General features: G+C 33.8%; 1 protein-coding gene and 2 long non-coding RNA genes across 5 annotated transcripts; all 3 read right to left on the bottom strand.

Moving 5' to 3' along the window:
• Nucleotides 1–4,116: 4,116 nt before the first annotated feature.
• LOC147292327 (uncharacterized) lies at nucleotides 4,117–14,794 on the bottom strand. 2 transcript variants are annotated; one of them, XR_015120346.1, is made up of 8 exons: nucleotides 14,214–14,794; nucleotides 12,991–13,079; nucleotides 12,806–12,907; nucleotides 12,373–12,428; nucleotides 12,125–12,184; nucleotides 11,919–12,021; nucleotides 4,697–4,920; nucleotides 4,117–4,565 (listed from the first exon to the last, which is right to left on the bottom strand). It is a non-coding gene; the product is annotated as an uncharacterized LOC147292327 (long non-coding RNA). The 2 variants fall into 2 exon arrangements; XR_015120345.1 differs by lacking the exon at nucleotides 11,919–12,021 and having other exon boundaries at nucleotides 4,697–4,739; nucleotides 14,214–14,790.
• Nucleotides 5,696–11,187, bottom strand: LOC147292328 (uncharacterized). The gene is made up of 15 exons (XM_086234465.1): nucleotides 11,171–11,187; nucleotides 10,736–10,765; nucleotides 10,217–10,322; nucleotides 10,045–10,115; nucleotides 9,628–9,697; nucleotides 9,155–9,217; nucleotides 8,906–8,927; nucleotides 8,658–8,681; nucleotides 8,424–8,450; nucleotides 7,753–8,004; nucleotides 7,588–7,658; nucleotides 7,315–7,389; nucleotides 6,803–6,910; nucleotides 6,351–6,467; nucleotides 5,696–6,212 (listed from the first exon to the last, which is right to left on the bottom strand). The coding sequence occupies exons 1-15, from the start codon at nucleotides 11,185–11,187 to the stop codon at nucleotides 6,144–6,146; spliced, it is 1,122 nt and encodes a 373-aa protein (XP_086090591.1). The 3' UTR covers nucleotides 5,696–6,143.
• A 653-nt stretch (nucleotides 14,795–15,447) lies between the features above and the next one.
• On the bottom strand, nucleotides 15,448–18,372 carry LOC147292326 (uncharacterized). Of its 2 annotated transcripts, XR_015120616.1 has the most exons (4): nucleotides 18,028–18,372; nucleotides 16,056–17,931; nucleotides 15,787–15,926; nucleotides 15,448–15,706 (listed from the first exon to the last, which is right to left on the bottom strand). It is a non-coding gene; the product is annotated as an uncharacterized LOC147292326 (long non-coding RNA). The 2 variants fall into 2 exon arrangements; XR_015120615.1 differs by having other exon boundaries at nucleotides 15,787–17,931.
• Nucleotides 18,373–19,786: the final 1,414 nt, after the last annotated feature.

Here is a 19,786-nt window from a genome sequence, read left to right as displayed (position 1 = left end):
TTTCGTTCATTTCTGTCACCTTGAAATGCTTAACTTTTCTTAACTTTCTCCTTAAATATCTCAGTCATTTTAGGACCAATTTGGGCAAGTAAACACTCTAAGTTGAAGGATTTTTCACAAGGAATTCATCTAGAGGAGCCAAATTTACAAATTCATTCTAGGTTATTTGAAATTAGGCCAAGAATAGACCTGGATAGTCGGATAGAAATGCCATTTTAAACAGGCAGTAAGATTTCGGAGTCAATATCTTTTTGTGTGTTTATGATCCGACTTTCAAACTTTCCAAATCCAAAGTTCATGTTATAAGCTTTAATTTTATATAAAGAACGTCAAAAACAGATAAGAAATGAGTGAGTTATGAACTGACAAAGTTATGAACATTGTATGACTTTTCCGACGAGGTTCGCCGGAAAAGTTTTGTAAAAATATCATATTCATGCATTTTGGACGTTTTAAAACTGATTGAAAAACTATATACTTGTTATATAACCAATTTTAAGCAGGTTAGATGCAACATAGAGTACTAAATGGTAAAATAAGTGGAAGACCCGATTTTCCGATGGCCGAAATCTGGAAAATGGTCGTCCGAATTTGGAAATCTTATTTTAGGCATAACTTCTTCATTTCTTAACCTTTTTAAGTGATTTCGGAGTCTAAATTGAACGATTTTTCATGTAGAATATGATTATGTGGTTTTTTTTAAACTAAAAACGAAGTTTTAACTATGGAAATGAGTAAAACCTGAGAGTGACGTGATGAGAGAATATTTCATAATTATCATAGTTAAAGCATTCTAGAGGCAAAAGAACTATGCAAAAGTGTTTAGTTGCTTACTGGAAATGTTCCCTGAAGTGAGTTTGTTAAGCTTTCAATCTCGGAGGTTGAGGTTGGGTGCAAGTGTAGAAGCTACTTGAGTGAGGGTTTCTACTTAAATATCTTCTTTGCTTGAGTGATTTCAGGAGAGTTTCTGTTTAGGCTTTTGAAGTGTGTTATGTGAAGATCAGGAGGGGTTAATTTATAGGCCAAAATTTAGTTCCACTTGAACTAAGTTTGATCTCCAAATGGGCTAGTTAGCAAATAGTGTATGAGATTTGATGGTTTCGGATCTTCATGATCATTGATATAAATTTGCTGCATGTGTTTGGGATGACCTCAGCTGGGGTATTTTTGGGTATGGCTTCTAGATGGTTTATTTATTTATTTGGGTTAAATACATTTTGGGTCCATGAATTTTGGGCAATTTCTCAATTTAGTCCACCAATTTCAAAACGTGACAAAAATGACTCTGAATTATCCAATTTGTGTCAATCCAGGATCTTCCATCCAAATATCTAACGGAGGTTGACGCGGCCGTTAAACGCTGACGTGACACACTGGATGTGCACCACGTGTCACCTTTTTTATTTTATTTTCGAATTTTTTCTATTTTCCTATTTTTATAAACTTTGAAAATTAATTAAAAATAGTTCCGGAGTCATAAAAATACATGGAAAATTCTTACAAACTCATCTTGATTAGTACTAATTTAATATGAGGTCAAACTATCAATTTTCTCTTTGAGTGCTTCCAGAAAATTTGGAAAGTCCAAATTTATTTCTAGAAAATTGAAATACTCTAGAGTCATTGGAAATTCATAGAATAATCTCCCAAGCTCCAAAAAATACGAGGTTTGCACCGTTGGTCTTCTAAAAACTAACACTACCTTTCTCATGAACAATTGCTCCCAAAAAGACCTCTCGGTCTTAGAAGAAAATAAATTTCCCTCTATAAAATAAATTTTTTATTTTAATTTTTTAGAAATAAATTTGGACTTTCCAAATTTTCTGGAAACTCTCAGAGGGAAAATTGATAATTTGGCCCCATAATAAATTATTACTAGTCAAGACGAGTTTGTATGAATTTTATGTATATTTTTCTGAATACATAGCTATTTTTAATTAATTTTCAAAGTTTATAAAAATATAAAAATAGAAAAATATGAAAATTAAATAAAAGAGATGACATGTGGTGAACATCCAGCATCCCACGTGTAGAGTCTAGAGTATTTTAATTTTCTAGCGCGCACATGAGAGATTATCCTATAAATTTCCAAAGAGTCTAGAGTATTTTACTTTTTTTAGAAATAAATTTGGACATCTCAAATTTTCTTGTAATACTTAGAGGGAAAATTGGTAGTTTGACCCAATATTATATTAGCACTAGTCAAGATGAGTTCGTAGGAATTTTCAGTGTATTTTTATGAGTCCGGAGCTATTTTTAATTAATTTTTAAAGTTTATAAAAATAGAAAAATAGAAAAAATCTGAAAATAAAATAAAAGATGTGACACATGGTGCACATTCAGGGCGCCACGTGAGCGTTTAACAGCCACGTTAGCCTCCGTTAGATATTTGGACGAAAGATCCTGAATTGACACAAATTGGATAATTCGGGGTTATTTTTGTCACGTTTTAAAATTTGTGGAATATTTGGACGAAAGATCCTGAATTGACACAAATTGGATAATTCGGGGTCATTTTTGTCACGTTTTAAAATTTGTGGACCAAATTGAAAAACCGCCCAAAGTTCGTGGACAAAAATGTATTTAACCCTATTTATTTTGTTTACCTCCAATTTATGGGCAATTCTATTTTAAAAAAAAAAATGCAAAAGTTTTGTGTTAAAAGAATTTATAAATATAAATAACCTCCTAGAGTGAGAGATACATGCATCATAATTAACAATATTTTTGAAAGTGTAGAGGTTTCTAAAAATTAGAGAAGAATTATGACTGAGGGTATTTTGGTAATTTTTAATAAAAATTTCATAAAATCTAAAATAAACAAGATAAATTCTACAATTAATCACATAAAAAGGAAACATGATTTTTCAACATTTCACTACCCGTAAGTAGGTCACATGTGGAGCGACGAAAATAATATACGTAGAAGGGTATTTTTGTCATTTGGTCCAAAAATCCAAAATTTCTAAAATTGTTTAATTTCCTAGATTAGGAATATTGGTGAACATGAATTTAGAAGTGTCATGTGTCTAAATAAGTTTAAGGTATGATGAGTTCATTCTCTAAATAGTGAGACCTTAGTGTTATAAAAGTATTTCAAGGTTCGGGTTATTACATTGTACAAGAAGATTTCACCAATTAAGAAAGGACATGATAACCAAAGAGAAAACTGAGACATAATTAAAGGGGCAAATAAAGATGTAATGGAGGAAATCAAGGTTGATGGATGTTGGTGGAATGACTGAGGATATGATCACTACTACCAAAAAGCTTATACATATCAGTAATTTACCGATATCTAAGGCCCCTAAAATTCGATATAGGAAAGCGTGATATCTATTCTCATTGGTTTACATATCAGTTTTGAACTGATATCTATAGAGGTTTTTAAATCAGTTCCTTTTTTAAATGCGATATATTTTTCCTTCCCGGATGGTTAAAAACGCAATAAATGATATATTTATAATATATTATATCAGTATTATATTTATAACTGATATCATATATCTTAATAATATGGGTTTTAATCGTATAACTGATATAATTATTTCCATAGACATCTGTATTGTTTATAATAACTGATATCGAATATCTGAATTATATGTGTTTGAATTATGAAACTGGTATAAATATTTCCATAGACATCGGTATTGGTTCTAAGAATAGATATTGTAGAAGTCTATTATATGTGTTTTTATTGTAGAACTGATTTTGAAGTCATGATTGGTATCAGTATATTTTCACAAAAAAGATGTCTAAACTCTATACCATTTCAGTTTTTATATCAGAACTAATCTTATATATTTCAAAATTAGTGTTAAGTAACACCTATTTTGATATCGGATTTATTTTCAAAAAACTGATATTATTGGTTAAGACCATTGACCTATCTACTGCATATTTATTTAGTGGCAGTGGCCAATTAACCTGTACAGATAAGCTAAACAATCCATTTCATATATTTCAACAATCAATTCCATTTCATCAATTGTCATATATTTCAAAGGACCCAAAAGTTTTACAACAAGCTGAAATATTAGAGATCCACCTATGTCTACATATCACAAAAATTAGGGAGGACTTCAAATGAAAAAACGAAAAAACAAATTATGGGTATTTTCAGGACAAAACAATAATATATATATATATATATCAAAGAGGCTTTTGAACAGTAGCTACAAGAGAAAATGATTACACACATACATATATAGCTGACACAAACACAATGCATCTATGCCTTCCCCTTTTAACTTTTTCTTTTTCAGCATACCCACTGCTCAATAGTTCAATGTTATAATTGATCAAAATGACAAAGAAAAAAGAAACAGCTATAACCCAGTTTGATCAGGAACTTGAGACTCCACTGGTTGGGCCTAGGGGCTAGGGGCACTTGGTTTTGTTGCCATGGGTGACCATCTCAGTGTAGCACATGTCACAAAGCTCTCTGTTTCCAGAAGTCCCAGGTGGCACACACTTGCAACTCACACAGCATGTTCCACAAGCCCTGTTGCAAAGGTTTGGCCTCGAGTGAACATTGCACCTCTCCTGGCACAACCCTCCACAGTCTAATCAATTAACACAAAACAAGACACACAGCAAATTAACTCATAAATTTTACCATTCAAAAACTTAGTTTTCAGGTCCAAAATCTATATATATTTTGTGGCATTATATCACAATAATATTAGAGACCCACCTATGTCTTGCATTAGCCTTCTGATTCCACCTCTCACAACAAGCTGGAATAACACCCACAAAGGAACAAAACCCACTTTTCACTGTTAAATCATACAATTATTAAACAAAAATAGAAAAAAAAAAATTGGTTTAAAATATTTTAAACAAAAAGAAAAGAATAGAATTTTTTGTTGCTTGGCAAAGATGAGGTAACTCTTCTTCAATCTTGATATCAGATGAAACCTGCAGCATGGATGCATATCCTAACTTGGTCAAATTAATATCTAACAGAGCACATTTTATTCTCTAATAGCACTACTAGGAAATACCCCATTAGAGATCAGTGGAACACTGATGTCTATTAGGTTTGCGACCGATAAGGGCAGACGTGATATCTAATGTACCCTATTTTCAATATCGGTTTTTACCCGATGTTTATAAAAACTTAGACATCCTATTTATTGAATTTCCGATATTGTTAATAATTAATATATATCGAATTTTCAAGTTTCCGCTATCTACATGAATGGATTCCGATATGTAATGTACTTTCAATATCATTAGTTTTTTAAGAACTGACATTAAAGTGTATATTACATATCGGTTTGGTTATATTGTTCGATATTGTAAACTCAGCAAAAGCTATGTTTGGTAAGTTGTTACATCACTTTTTTTATTAAAGCGATATTTAATATTGTTAACACATCAGAGTTTTAAATAAAACCGATATATCTATATAGATTAGAAATCTGTTTGTCCGTTGTTTCAGATATTATAAGTCTTTTAAACATCATGTTTGAGCTACCATGTGATATAAAAATTATATTAGATATCGCTATTATTTTTTTTTTCCGATGTATATGCCTGTATAAATATCAGATTTAAGACATTAGATATCAGTGTTGAACGGATATTGTAAATGTTTTTTAATTAAAAAAAACAAAATTAAAATGGATTGTTAGATATCAGTTTTTCCTGTCAAATATTTGATATAAAAATTCGAACATGCACCATCCAATTTGTGCAATTTAAATGCTTCCATCAATTTCATCCAACATTCTCATACAATATTTCCAACATCCAATTTCAACCATATTCAAGTTAACAAAAATAAATTACAAATCCCTCAACAAGTAGGGATAACCCTAGCTAGCTAATCCATTTTTAACCCCCCTAAGAAACTTCAAAAATCTGCACAAAATATAAGGCATGGCTAGTTCTAAATTATGCACACTAGTTAGCTAGCTAGCTAGTTCTAAATTCTGCCTTTTCCTTTACAAAAGATTGGAATGGCAGCACTAATACCATATCCACAAAATGTACGTCAAAACAGTATACCAACATGCATGTCTAAAAATAATGCTCGGTGACATAGTCTCCCCACTCAACTCGGACTTCATCAATTCGGACTTCATCAATAATGCATGTGTATCTACAGGAATATACCTTCATCTTGCAATAGACATTCATATATTTACCTGGATAAACATCCTCTCTGCATCTCCAACTTTACCATTTTCTCTCAAAATAATTCCCTGCATAAGCATTAAAGAACTTAGCCAAGAAACTTGATTAGCTGACTTTGATTATATGTATTTACATACATGTACACAAAGCGGAAAACAGACTAATAACAATTTTTTTTTTTTAAAGGCAAGAAAGCAAAATGAAACCTTAGCCAAATAACCACGGAAGTCATTTGGATGACTAGAGATTAGCCGATCATAAACAGATACAGCATCACTGATATGGCCCCAATCTGAAAAGGCTTTTCCAAGAAGTAATTCGACCTGATTATTCATGGTATAACCAAAAAAGAAAAAACGATAAAAAAAAAAAAAGAAAAGAATCAGAAATTGCATAGCTTGAAGCATTTGAACCCAAAAAATAACATCTCATGGTAAGAAAACAATTGAACAAAAAAATTTTAAACTTAGAAAGAAGAAACAGCGAGAGTGGTGCAGGGATAAATTTGGAATATCACAGATTTGTTTAAACTTGGCAAATCTTTTTGGTTTGGTTTAGTTTTTTATCACCTTAAAAACAAAAGTGCAATAACGGTTCAGTAGCCATTTCAGTGATGCCAAAATATGTAATATTTATATTATAGAAAACCATGACTCACTTGAATAGGGTCCACTTGCAAATCTGTTCCAGTTGTACTGCTTCCAGCCTTCGGATCTGAATTGTCTGCATTTATACGTTCTCGAGAAGCAAGAAGAAATTTAACAGCCTGCAAACCAAAATGAGGGGGAGGGGGGAACAAGTTTGATTTACTAGTTGTAAGAAACAGATTAAAGTAGGAGACAATTGATTCAGAATTTCACAACATATAATTAAATAAGGGATCAGACAAATAAATCATGGTTGGTGCCAGTGTGCCAACCAGATTTCTTTGATTACCCAGAGTCAAGCCACAGTTCAACAGATTGGACGAGTTCATAAAATGATATAGCATAATCTAGAACAGGTAAAATCATCTTATAAGTTATAAGACATGTTTATTACCATAAGAATTATCATCACCATGCTAAATTATTTGGACCCTAAGGACCTCGTTAAGAATGCTACCACAGATATATTTTAAAATGAAGGCTAGTGCCATTTTTATTTCAATCCACAAGAATAATAGAAAACCTCATCTGGTTTTTTAGCAGCAAGTAATGCATTTGTAAGGCCGCGCAGAACGTCAAATTCGAGATCTTTAGAAACCTGTCACAGAACAACAGAACATTCATGTACGACATTATTGAACTTATGTTAGTAATAGTCATGCATATTATCAACTAACTAATAACATCAATGCATCTTCCATGATATAAATGATTCGATTTCTACTTCTACCAAGCTCTTTCGATTGCTTTCTACATGAAGTTAGCTATTAGTGTGCACAGTTGTCAGAAGACTGACCTTTGAAGAAACCTTATATGCAGCAGCACTCCCTTCACGGTTGCCCATTCGAATGCTCTCCTTTGGAACCACTCAACATCTTTACTGCAACAGGATGCCCATTCGACAGCTCTCCTTTGAAAACAGAGCCATAACCTCCTTGACCGAGTTTATCTTTGAAATAACCTGTCATCTTCTTAATATCTAAATGTGAATACCTTCTCGGCATAAGATTCTTGTACGCGTTCAAGAATTCTTCCACTGTATCATCCTTTAGAAACTTTTTCCAAACACATCCCTGACCGAGTTTATCTTTGAAATCAATTGTCATCGTCTTAATATCTGAAAATGAATACCTTCCTTGCATAAGATTCTTGCATGCTTTTAAGAATTCTTCAACAGCCTTTAGAAACATCTTCCAAATTTCCAATAGACTCCCTGGATCAGTTTATCTTTGAAATCAACTGTCATCTTCTTAAATTCTGAATATGAATACCTTCTTCGCACAAGATTATTGCATGCATTTGAGAATTTCTCAACTGCATCATCCTTTAAGAACTTTTTCCAATACAGTTTGTAGCTCAAGAAAATTGACAAAATAATAATGCCGGGTATCATTCGTGCGATCAGAGTCCATCCTGCCATAAGAGTACATGCAGGTATTAGAAGTTCAATCTGGATTGATATTTGCCTAAATGTATTCAAAGTTTTGATCCACGGAACCTGCTGTGGAATCAAATTATTCCAAACTTTTACTTTTAAGAAAAAAAAAAGATTGTTTCTTTTTCTTGCATGTTCTTTTCAATTTAATTTCACCTTTTTGTAAAGAACATGATATATTGTTTAGAAGGACTTACCAGTGATCTTGGCGGCCTTTATGAAATCTGTGAAAACAGAATCAACGGAGAAATGATTTAGGTTCAAGGAAGGAAAGGAACTCAGAAATCAATCTTAGTGAGATAGCTATATATAGAACAAGCCCAACATCAAGTTTGGGCAAATTGAAAGTAATAAGGTGCAACTCACATGATTAATTACAATTTGCTTTATTCTAATACTAGAGTACACAAAATGGAGCTAGTCAAACTTACCACGTTTCAAGTAATCACGAAAACCTGCAAAGTACAATAGTGTCAGTAAGAGATTCAAGAAGAAATATACATTCTAAAATAATAAAATCAACCTTCACATACTGAATTAGTGTGTCAAACTGATCAAAACAATACTCACAATAGAAGGATTGGGACCGACTGTAGCAGTACTCGAGGGAGAGATAATTCTCAAATGAAAGAAGAAAACCCCTTTTCAACTGCTCACGGATGAAAGAAAATGGAGGGACCTCCCCAGTTTCTTCTAACATGCTAAGAATGATGGACAAATTAGGACAACCGTGAAGATTCCCCACTCCATCTCCCAACATAATGTAAGAATACGAAGAAGTATTTGTAAGAATGGCAACAAACTAAGGAGCTTCATCATATAGACAATAACTAAATAGAGAAACAAAGTAAAACCTCAATAAAAGCAGTAGAAGGATTCAGTAACAAAGGATGCACAATACTATGTTGTGTAACACACTATGACTCACCTCAAGAGCAGTTGGATCTTTTGGGGAGTTACTAAGTGTTGCTTCGTATTCTTTCAGCCTTGCCTGCCACAAATCAAAAGTAAAAATGTTCTTATCAACAATAATAAGTGTTAATGATCTTCTCATGATTCTTTCAAACACACAGTAAGAATCTATAGTTTATTAGGATTGGGCAAAAGAAAACAAAATAGAGTAAGCAATAGTGGAGAAATGCAGAAGTGATACAAAAATAGTATGATGACACAAGTGATAGAAAATTTGGAATTACTACATGACATGTATACTAAAGTATGCTACCATTGCACATAGACAATCCCATAAACAAAAGCAGTTCTCTAGATCTAGAGTTAGCTTAATGCCTTCGGTACTTTTACACATCTTTCAGAAATGATCTATACTGAAGTCAGGATCATTTTTATGCAAAAAATCTAAACTAAACAAAAAGGGAAAAACATATTTCCTATGAGCATCACCTGAAGGGACACTTTCTCTTCTTCAGAAAGTTTATTATTGGTTACTGCAGCATCCTCAGTAGAACTGAAACTGAAAACTTGAAGACCATATCAAAATGAAATCATTCCTCAGAAATTACTCAACAATCAACTGCTAGATCGAATAAGAAGAAAAGAAAATCAATAATAAAATACCAATTGATTCAACCCTTAAAGTAGTACAGGTTTGTTCCCAGAAACTAATTTTGCCTTCTTAGAGAAAATTTCAGAAGTTGTGATTTACAAACATGCACACACACATGAGATAGAGGTTCAGTTTTATGACCTGTAACTAAATTGAAGCAATATGATAAATCATGTGGTCATGGCCAGACACAAGAAAAATAGAAACATAAGAATATTCCAATCTTAAAAGCCCTTTAATCTACTATGTCATACCTTCCGGAAGGAAAAAAGTCTCCAAAAGCAAAAACTAAACCACAGACCACTACAGCTACACCTACTCCAATCTAATTCCATGAAAAACTTTGAATTAGTGATATGTGTACTGTGAAAAATCATTCGTAGCATTATTTATGTGGTTCCAAAAGAAAAAGAAGAAAAAGTGTACCTGTGTACCAAGTCCAATTGTTTTCTTCTCTGATTCAACAGGTGCATCATAGTCAATTGCCCCAAATTCCTTTTTTACCTCTGCTTTCTTCTGCTCAAGTGCTGAACTGAATTTTGTGCATAAGGGATGATATTTATTGGAAATAATACCAAAAACAATATATGAATAGGGAACCACCCAATCAGCCATTATGATATGCTAATGCAGCAACACACACGCATGCACGCGCATGCACACACATACATGATCATTAATTATTTGATAAAGAATATGGTGTTAGGTAGGGCTGAATGGTGAAAAGGAATTTCATACACTCAACTTCTTCACTGTAGGGTAATGAATTAAATTATAATTTATTAATTATTATGTGTCAAGGGTATAACCATGAAAGCAGAGATCTTGCTGATACTGTAGTACTCTATCTGTGGAATTACTTGCAGAGAAAATGAAATGAGCTACTAGAGAAACACAATACACAAGCTCGTTATCACAATACAGCTATATAGAGAAAAGGCAAACCTTATATAGCTCGTTATCACAATACACTCGCTGCAGCTCGCTCAGGCTCACAAGCTCCCAAGTCGACAGAAACTGTACACCTACCAAAGCTCCTGTGGTGCTGAAACCAAAAGCCAGAATCAGCACAAATAAAAACCCAAAATTCCTAAGTTAATTCACATAATCAATCATGCCAAGAAAACCACAGAAAACAGTTATGCAAGATCTGGGCTATTAACTAACAGCTACTGAAGAAATATAGTAAAGACAAAACCCTACACTAATTCCAGCATACAGAGAAACCCACCAAACGAATGAACTCATTGAATTGAAAGAAACAAGAAAAAATGGGAATCTACTCCAGAACCTGCCAAAGAATGTTGAAAGGTCGTTATAGGCAATAAATTATGGTGAGGGCGATCTTCCCAGATCCCTAATTTCATGAAGCATACGAACCTAGCTAAGAAATCCATAATTTGAAGAAAAACCTAAACAATAGAAAAGCCCAATTTTGAAACCCTAATTTCAGTAAAGAGAGAAGAGGACAGAGGGAAAGAGAGAACCCAAGATGAGATAGAGAGAAGATCGAGGACAGAGAGAAAGAGAGAACCTAGGACGATGACTAATCTTACCTTTTGGCTGCAACCCAGGATGATGAGTGTGGCAGAGAAAGCTCTTGAGGGCCGACGATATGGCTAAGGTCAACTACGCGACGATGACAAGGCCGGACTGTGAGAACGGCGACGCCACGATGAGGGCGTGGGTGAGAGAGAGAGAGAGAGAGAGAGAGAGAGAGAGAGAGAGAGAGAAAGCTCAGGGTGAGAGGAGTGTGAGAGGAGTGTCTGAGCTATAGAGGGGGGGAGTGTCGGGTCTAACTTAAGTCAAAACACTTAAGTTGTAACAAAAATTTTTATATTTGATTTTGAGTTGAAACAATTAATATCAGTTTATGGTTTAGATATCGGTTATTGTAGAATTTTAATTTTTACCCAAAAATTTAGATATCGAATTTGAAAACTTGGCGATATATAAATGTATTTAGACATCATTTTTAGAAAACTAAAAATCCAACTGATATAAAAAACTTTGACAATATCAATTTGTTTAAAACCGATATATTTTTAGTGATATCTAATGGGGTATTTCCTAGTAGTGTAGAGCAAAAAACAAAGTTACAAAATCATAAAAATTAACCAATGTGTACCTGAGTAAAGCAGAATAGTAAGACCCCGAACAAAAGAACCACACGTACTGCCATGGCTATGATAGCAGACACTGGACTGGAGGCTAAGTTCAAAAGAGTACTACTGCCATTTTATAATACCATAATATGTTGAAAAACCCCTGGTCTTCTGGATGCTCTAGAGAATGCACCAATATATAAGAGTTCAAGGCATCAAACGTACCCACCTTAGTGAAATATAATGGGCAGCAACGCTTGTTTTCCTTCTTCGCAACTAGAAGGTCAGACTGTAAGCACAAATTACTCATAAGATACATTTCCATATTCACACAATCAAGCAACAGATTCAAGCATCTCATACCAGCCAAGAGTGTCATTTCCCTTTCACAAACAACACAAGTAATACTAAGCTAGATAAACAATAAATTTCAGCATTTTTCCATTTAGACATTTAATTTCACAGCAAGTTAAATACCTTTCTATAGCATTGAGTGCAGCAACAACACAAGAGTTTGAGTTTGTTTCTCTTCCCTGCCAAAGTTAAGTGTAAGTCCATTTAATTGAGTAAGGTGATTTCTCTATCTTAAATATGGTCTTTTCTTACCACCAGTTACTTAGTTCCTTTAGCTTCTTCAAAACTCACTAACTTGTAAGTTGACTGAGTTTTACAACTCCACTAGCTAGCTAGTATGTAATATTATAAATCATATTACATAGGCATACCATAACTCACAATCCCCAAACAAATTAACCATCCAGGCAAATCAGAAATATCAATCACATGTAGTATATGTATAATATAGATATAACAAAGCTATTCTGACAGTGTATTTGATGACCAATGACAGTGCATAAATCTACAAATAAATAAATAAATATGTATAAATAAATAAATCTGAAGCTCATACCTAAGTTGTTTTGTAGCTTGCCTTGAAGGGCAACAAGGTAGAAAACAAGACAGGCTTGATGAGTTGAAATCAGCAACTAGCAAGTGCCTCTGAATACGGACTCTGCAACAGACCAAAGAATAAGATAGCCTAATCATTGCAAGATCATTCTTGAAAACATCTTTACACATAGCCATGCATCCAACCTGGCAATCTACTACACCATCTTTAGACTGAAAATAGGTCCATAGCACCACATGTAATTCATCAATAATAAGCACCAAAACCTATAGCACTGAAAAAAAAAAAAAAAAAAATCAGTATAGTTGCAGTGGTGCGAATAACAATTATAAGAGCTATTGGAGAAATGAAATACCAGCACTGTCAGTGGTATGAATAAAGCTATTAAATACATCCCCATAACAAATCTCAATCACATGTAGTATATGTGTCTGCTTCAATGACCAATTCCAGTTCCACTTTATCAATTCCTCGTTAAGTGTTTAATAGTTTGTATGAATGCTTAAGACCCTAAACAACTGAGGAACTCAACTCTACAGAATTCACAAATTACTAAAAAAAAATGCAGACTTGTAAGTCTCATGCAAACAAAGAATTTAAGAAACATAAGTAATTTCAATCAGATCTCAGTCAAGTCCATAACTTTGCTACTTTACACATTACATACAAGCTTAACCATTAAAATAAACTAATTTGATTAACTAATAAATAGCTACAGAAAGAAGTAAATTTAATACTTTTAAATGAAACAAATAAAGAGAAAGAGAACAAATATTTATGGAGATCGAAGAAGCACTGATGCTTGAAAAGGCAAGAAAAATTTAGCACAACAATCACCTTCATGGAGAATCCTATATCTAAACCAACACCTCTATAACCTCTCTAACACAAACATATATCAATAAGTCCTATATCCTTAATTTCTAAAATTAAAAGAATTGATCGAAATACAATTATATCCTCTAAGCCTAATCTCAGATTAAAAAAAAAAAAAAAAAAAAAAAAAAAAGCTCTACAATGTGATGCTAACCATCTAGTGTGCTCTTTCATATCCAAAGAAACAAAGTTGATCTCCTAGCTTATAATTTATTAGCCTACTCCATAATGAATCAAAATTTAGACCGACAGTAGAATAAGCAACAAATTAATATCTTACTATCACTTCCTACTAGTTCGACAACTTTGTTGCCGCTGCCTACAGCAAGGATACTGGCTTAAAGAAGTAAAAGATAAATTTGTACGAGAGATACCAAACACAAGCATATTTGTCCATTGTGAAGTATCTGAAGGCTCCTAGTCCAAGACTCATAATCAAACTCCGCCCTAGCCTGCACTCCCCAAAACCAAATCCCCCAAAATCCAAAACCTTAATTAATCCAAAACAAAAATTAGATTACGCTAAACTAACCTTGCAGTCATGCTCCTTGGCGAAGAACTCAGTTCACATCGCTCTTGGGAATGGAGTTGTTGGAGTCGATGGCGAAGGCGGTGTCACGAACCTAGACTGAGAGGCCTTATTCGAGGTACAGGAGGTTCTTAAACTTGTTGTAGGCCTGGAAAATCTCAGCCTTCCTGAACAGGGCATCGGGGCCGAGCCGCCACTGGAAGACGGTGAAGGGGCTCGTGCAGATCTTGCACTCCTTGCCGTAATCAGTGCGCGTCAAGCCGACGTAGGGGTTGTCGCCGAGGCACGACTCGCAGATCGGGAAGTATGAGCTCTGCAAGCCTTCGCGAGTGCTCAACCCATCGATCTCGATCTATAAGCCTTCGCTCTCAACATCTTAAGGCTGGGTGGATTGGAAGCCCAGCTAGCTAGCTTAATCTTCGAGCTCAATCCATATATCTTCGTCAGAGATCAATGAAGAAGATGATGAGTTAGGGTGTGGGTATGGGTGTGGGTGTGGGTGTCGGTGTCGGTTTGGTCTGGGCGTGGTTCAGTTTGGATGTGAGTGTGGGTGTGCGAGTGTAGGTGTGTGTAAACACGGGTTGTCAAAAAATTTTAAGTGGTGAACAGTACCGCGTTTTTTCAATTCTTAAATTTTCGCATCATTTATTTGTATAGATATCACTTTTAAAGCAGAGTTAATAAATTTGTCCAACATAATATATCACATTCAAAATTCTAATGATATGTAAAATACTTTATATATCAGTTTTTTTAAAAAAAAACTTTTAAATGATATTAAAAATCATATTATATCGAATACCTTTAAAACTGATATTATTATAGTGATATGTATGAACTTTTTTGTAGTAGTGGATGAAGAACTAATGGAGTTGACCAAGGACATAATTTGGTGGCAATTAACAGTAAGAGACTAGGGGTGTAAACGACATGAGCCGAGCCGAGCTGAATACCATTGTGCTCAAGCTTGGCTTGTTATAATTTTTTCAAGCTTGAGCTTAGCTTGGCTTGGTTCTTATACGAGCCGAGCTCGAACGAGCTAAAAAACAATCGAACTTGATACGAACTCGAGCTATATTGAGCTTTTTTATATAATTTTATCTTAGGTATTTTATTGGCTACCATTTTAAAAAAATATTAAAAAAAATCTAATTTCCATCTAAACATTCATAACATAATACTTGTAAAAATTCTCATTAAAAAAGAGACAAAGAGACATAAGGTAGTAGAAGTCTCATAACCAAACAATATAAAAACAAACTAGGAAATAAAAATAGCAAGCCCTCATATAAGCTATGGAAAAGGAGGGACAAGCAAAAGATACAAAATAGAACACTTCCAAACACAAACAAGTTTGTAGCAAATAATCATAAAAAAGCAATTGTCAATTGCTAAATAAAAAAAAACATTGATACTTTATTCCCAACAACTTTTTGAACTTATCATTCAAAAGATCCTTCATTCAAGCAAACTTCTTGCATAGATTATTCATCAACCTACAAGGAAAAAATAAATTTAGAAAATAAAATTTATATGCAAAAAGAAACTGAAAACATAATGAAAATAATTGTTTTACCTCTAGTAGCTTGGAAATTCCAAAATCATAGCGTAGCCAATCTGCAGTGCAAACCAAATCTTCTAATATAGTTGGCTTCAAAGAACTCCTATACTGATCAATAACTCTCCCTCCAGCACTAAATGTAGCTTCATATGCAACTGTGATGATGGGAATAGATAATATGTCACGTGCCAACTTTGAAAGAATTCGAAACTTAAGGGTACTTGCCTTCCACCAATCCAAAACATTAAATTTCAAATCCATTAGACTTGGACATACATACCGACCTTCTTCAAGATAAACATCCAAGTCAGATTTAATAGGATTAATTGTATCCATTTGTTGAGCCCAAAGATCAAACTCAACTCTACTTTTTGTGATGCTTTTTCTCCCACCAGCACCAATAACACTTGAAGAATTGCAAACTTCTTTAGAACCATGAACAACAACATATTCTTCAAAAAGCTCATAAAGAGAGTCACACACAAGTTTGATATTTTTCTCAGCATCATAAATCACATAAATTTTGGGAAATCAAAATTCAATAAACTTCATCTTGTATCGAGGATCTAAAACCACTGCCATAGCCATTAACAGATTGCAATATCCCCAATACTTATCAAACTTCACACTCATCTTCTTAGACATCTCACACATGTAATCACATTCTTCCAATGCTGCCTCTTTCAAAAGTTGTTTTATTTTCCAGATTTCAGGAAGAAGTAAATTTGCAGTTGGATAATCACAGCCATAAAATATAATAGTAGCTTAATTGAAAATTTCTAGAAACTTACATACCTTCTTAGCTTTTATCCAATCTTCTACAAATGGGAGCCACTTGTAGTATGTATCTCGTTCTTTGTATCTTGGAAAAACATCTTTAAACACCAAAGCAGCTTCTAGCATTGCATATGTTGAATTCCAACGTGTAGGAACATTCATAATCAAATGTCTTGATGTTGGCAGCTGCAACTGTTTCACTATCTCCACAAACTTATGAAGTCGTGATGGTGACATTTTAAAATATTTTACACTATGCCGAATATTTGAGATAATGCTTTGAATTTCATTCAAACCATCCTGAACCATAAGATTTAAAATATGTGCAGCACACCTCACATGGAATATCTTTCCCTTGAAAAATAATTTTTCCTTCAATGCAAAATTATCTGTCAAATTCCTAATTACTAAATCATTTGCAGAAGCATTGTCAAAAGTTATCGTAGACACTTTATTTTCAATACCCCAATCAACAAGGCAATTAAAATAGAATCAGCAATAGCGACTCCAGTATGAGGAGGTGCCAAACCACAAAAATTGAGTACCCTCTTTTGTAAATTCCAGTCAGAATCCAAAAAGTGTCCAGTAAGACACATCTAACCAATTGTTTGGTTAGATGTCCACAAATCTGAAGTTAAACTCACCCTGTCAACACCTGCAAGCAACTGTTTAATTTTCTTCTTCTCTGCAGCAAAAATCTTCATACAATCATTTTTCATTGTGACACGAGAAATCTTTTCAAACCGGGGATTAAGTGATTTAAGCAACACATTGAACAATTCATGTTCAACCAAACGAAATGGGTATTCATGGACTAAAACCATCTTTGCCATAATTTCTCTGACCTTATCTTTATCATACTTGTAAGTTGTAAGATTATTGACAGCTCCAAGTTCAAGACCAAAAGACTCAAAAGCTAATTCCTTTTGCTTTTTACCACCAATTTGTCGTGCCATGCAATTAGATAAATGTCTAAGAAGATGAGTTGTGCAACCACCAGCAACCACAGAAAGCTTATTTTTGCAATGATTACATTGAGCTTTTTTTTTTTTTTTCCCATCAATTGTTAAAATCGTAAAATCATTCCAAACTTTCGATTTTCTCTTCTTACCTTTACTTTCCTCTTGAGGTTAATCATTTTCATTTTCTTCTGCACAATTGCTTTTGCCATCAACTTGAGCAATTCTTGAATTAGGTTGTTCAAAATCTCTTTGCTCAGGACATGTGTAATCTTAGCGTTTTGTGTCTTTGTTAAAAGATAGTCAATTAATTCATATGAAAAATATAAGAAATATAATAAACGCGAATCAAATTTAAGAAATTAAATAAAATTGAGTACCTACAATCGACTCCATAAGAGAGAATAGAACTTTCGCTCTAGACCTAAAATTACATAAATTTCAAATAGGTCACTATAAAATAAAAATTAAATAAAAAAACTAAAAAAATTAATTGTAGAGAAAAAACTTGAGAAAATACCTTGAGAATTGAGATGGTGTAGTAGATTCAAAACCCCCAACAACTCAACAAATCTTACTTGAAGGTAGAGCGTAAGGAGAAAGCAGAGTACATATATGAAATGAGGAGTTGTATATAAATAGAGGTGAGACATCTGATATTACAATCGAAAACTCAATTGTTCTTTAGTTGTAAATATTGTGTGGGGAATTGTTGCTTGGCTTGAATCTAGGTATTAAATTGATAGTTGGGTGGAGCAATTTAGATTGATACACGCACAAAAGGGAAAACCAAACGCCATCAGCAGGTGAGAGTTTAACTGTTTAAGAGACTGAGAGTCTGACTGTCTTCTGAAGGCTGAGGGTGTCGTTTGGTTTGGATAACTCATGTACATGGTTGTACTGGACCAAATAATGGTCAGATATTATTTTTTTCTTTTGGGCTTTTGTTCTTTGGGCCTTTTTTTTTGTTGCTTTTGGTAATTTGGACAATATATATTTAATTTTTAATATATAATTATTCAATATAATATCTAAGCTTTATAATTCGAACGAATGAGCCGAGCTTTGTTCACGAGCTGTCTCATAGGAAAATACGAGTTGCTCACGAGCTTTCTAAGCCGAACATACCAAAGCTTAAGTTTGGCTTGTTTCTTAAACGAGTGAGCTTCGGCTTGGCTTTTTTTTTTTTTTTTTTACGAGCCGAGCTTAAACGAATCAAGCCCGAGCCGAACTCGAGCTGTATCGAGCCGATTTACAGCCCTATAAGAGACGTCATAGCTTCCTACTACTCCTACTCTTAGGATCATTAGGTCAATTTTAATTTTGATGGTTTGGTTAAATTAAGCTCAGTCTAACTCCCAGGTGTTGGAAGAGTTGGTTCGGAGGTGTAGCTATAAACCCAAGCACCCGAGTTCGAGTCTCCTGTTCGACCCTTGGAACCAGGCAGTAAAGGAGGTAAAATCCCTTGTGAATCCCTTAGGCTCGGTGTAGATTGTTTACCTTTAACCGGCCCAAGAGATTAGTCTGGTGCGTGAAAGCTGGCCTAAGATACTCTCGGTTACCAAAAATTAAGCTCAATCTAGTGTTTTTAGTATTGTTAAAGCTTAGTCCAAATTTATCTTCTTTTAAAAACTTGAAAGTTTGTGATAACGTTAGTTCTGATAATGAAAGGTAAAGCGCTTGTAGAAAGTATTAAGATCAATATAGTTGTATGTAAACCTAAAGCAATATATAACATGATGAACCAATCTTGTTCATGTGATCAAACCATTTGCTAACTTTGTTTGTGGGTCTTGGTTTTGATAGGGGTACGAGGTAGTAATAGGTTTGTATCCCTTTCTTTGTTATATAGGAATAGGAGGAAATCGAACCATAAAATTTATTATAATCTTTATTCATTATCTCAAGAAACAAAATACTAAATTCAAAACTGAAAAATTGAGATGGGCTTAAGAACCGGGTCGAAACATCGGCCCGAAACCAAAAGTCCTTTTGTCTCTCTCATGATCATGGGTCCATTGCCTTAGTAGTCGGCAGTTGGCCGTCTTGAGTTGAGTGAGTGGCAGAAGGCCTACCTAGATGGCTATTACTCCCCTATTACTAGTCCATTACAGTATTCTACCGTTTAAAAATCCTATTCAATTCAATTAATATTAAATAAATACCCAGATTTTGGAGTTTTTATATTTTATAACATTATTTAGATGATAATAAATGAGCATTTCATTAATAAATATTAAATCTTTCCCAAAAAAGGAAAAAAATAATAAGAGGAAATA

Source organism: Dryas octopetala, chromosome 2 (genome assembly GCF_963921425.1).
Source record: "Dryas octopetala chromosome 2, drDryOcto1.1, whole genome shotgun sequence".
NCBI classification, from domain to species: Eukaryota; Viridiplantae; Streptophyta; class Magnoliopsida; order Rosales; family Rosaceae; genus Dryas; species Dryas octopetala.
This window is presented reverse-complemented; position numbering and strand designations above follow the sequence as displayed.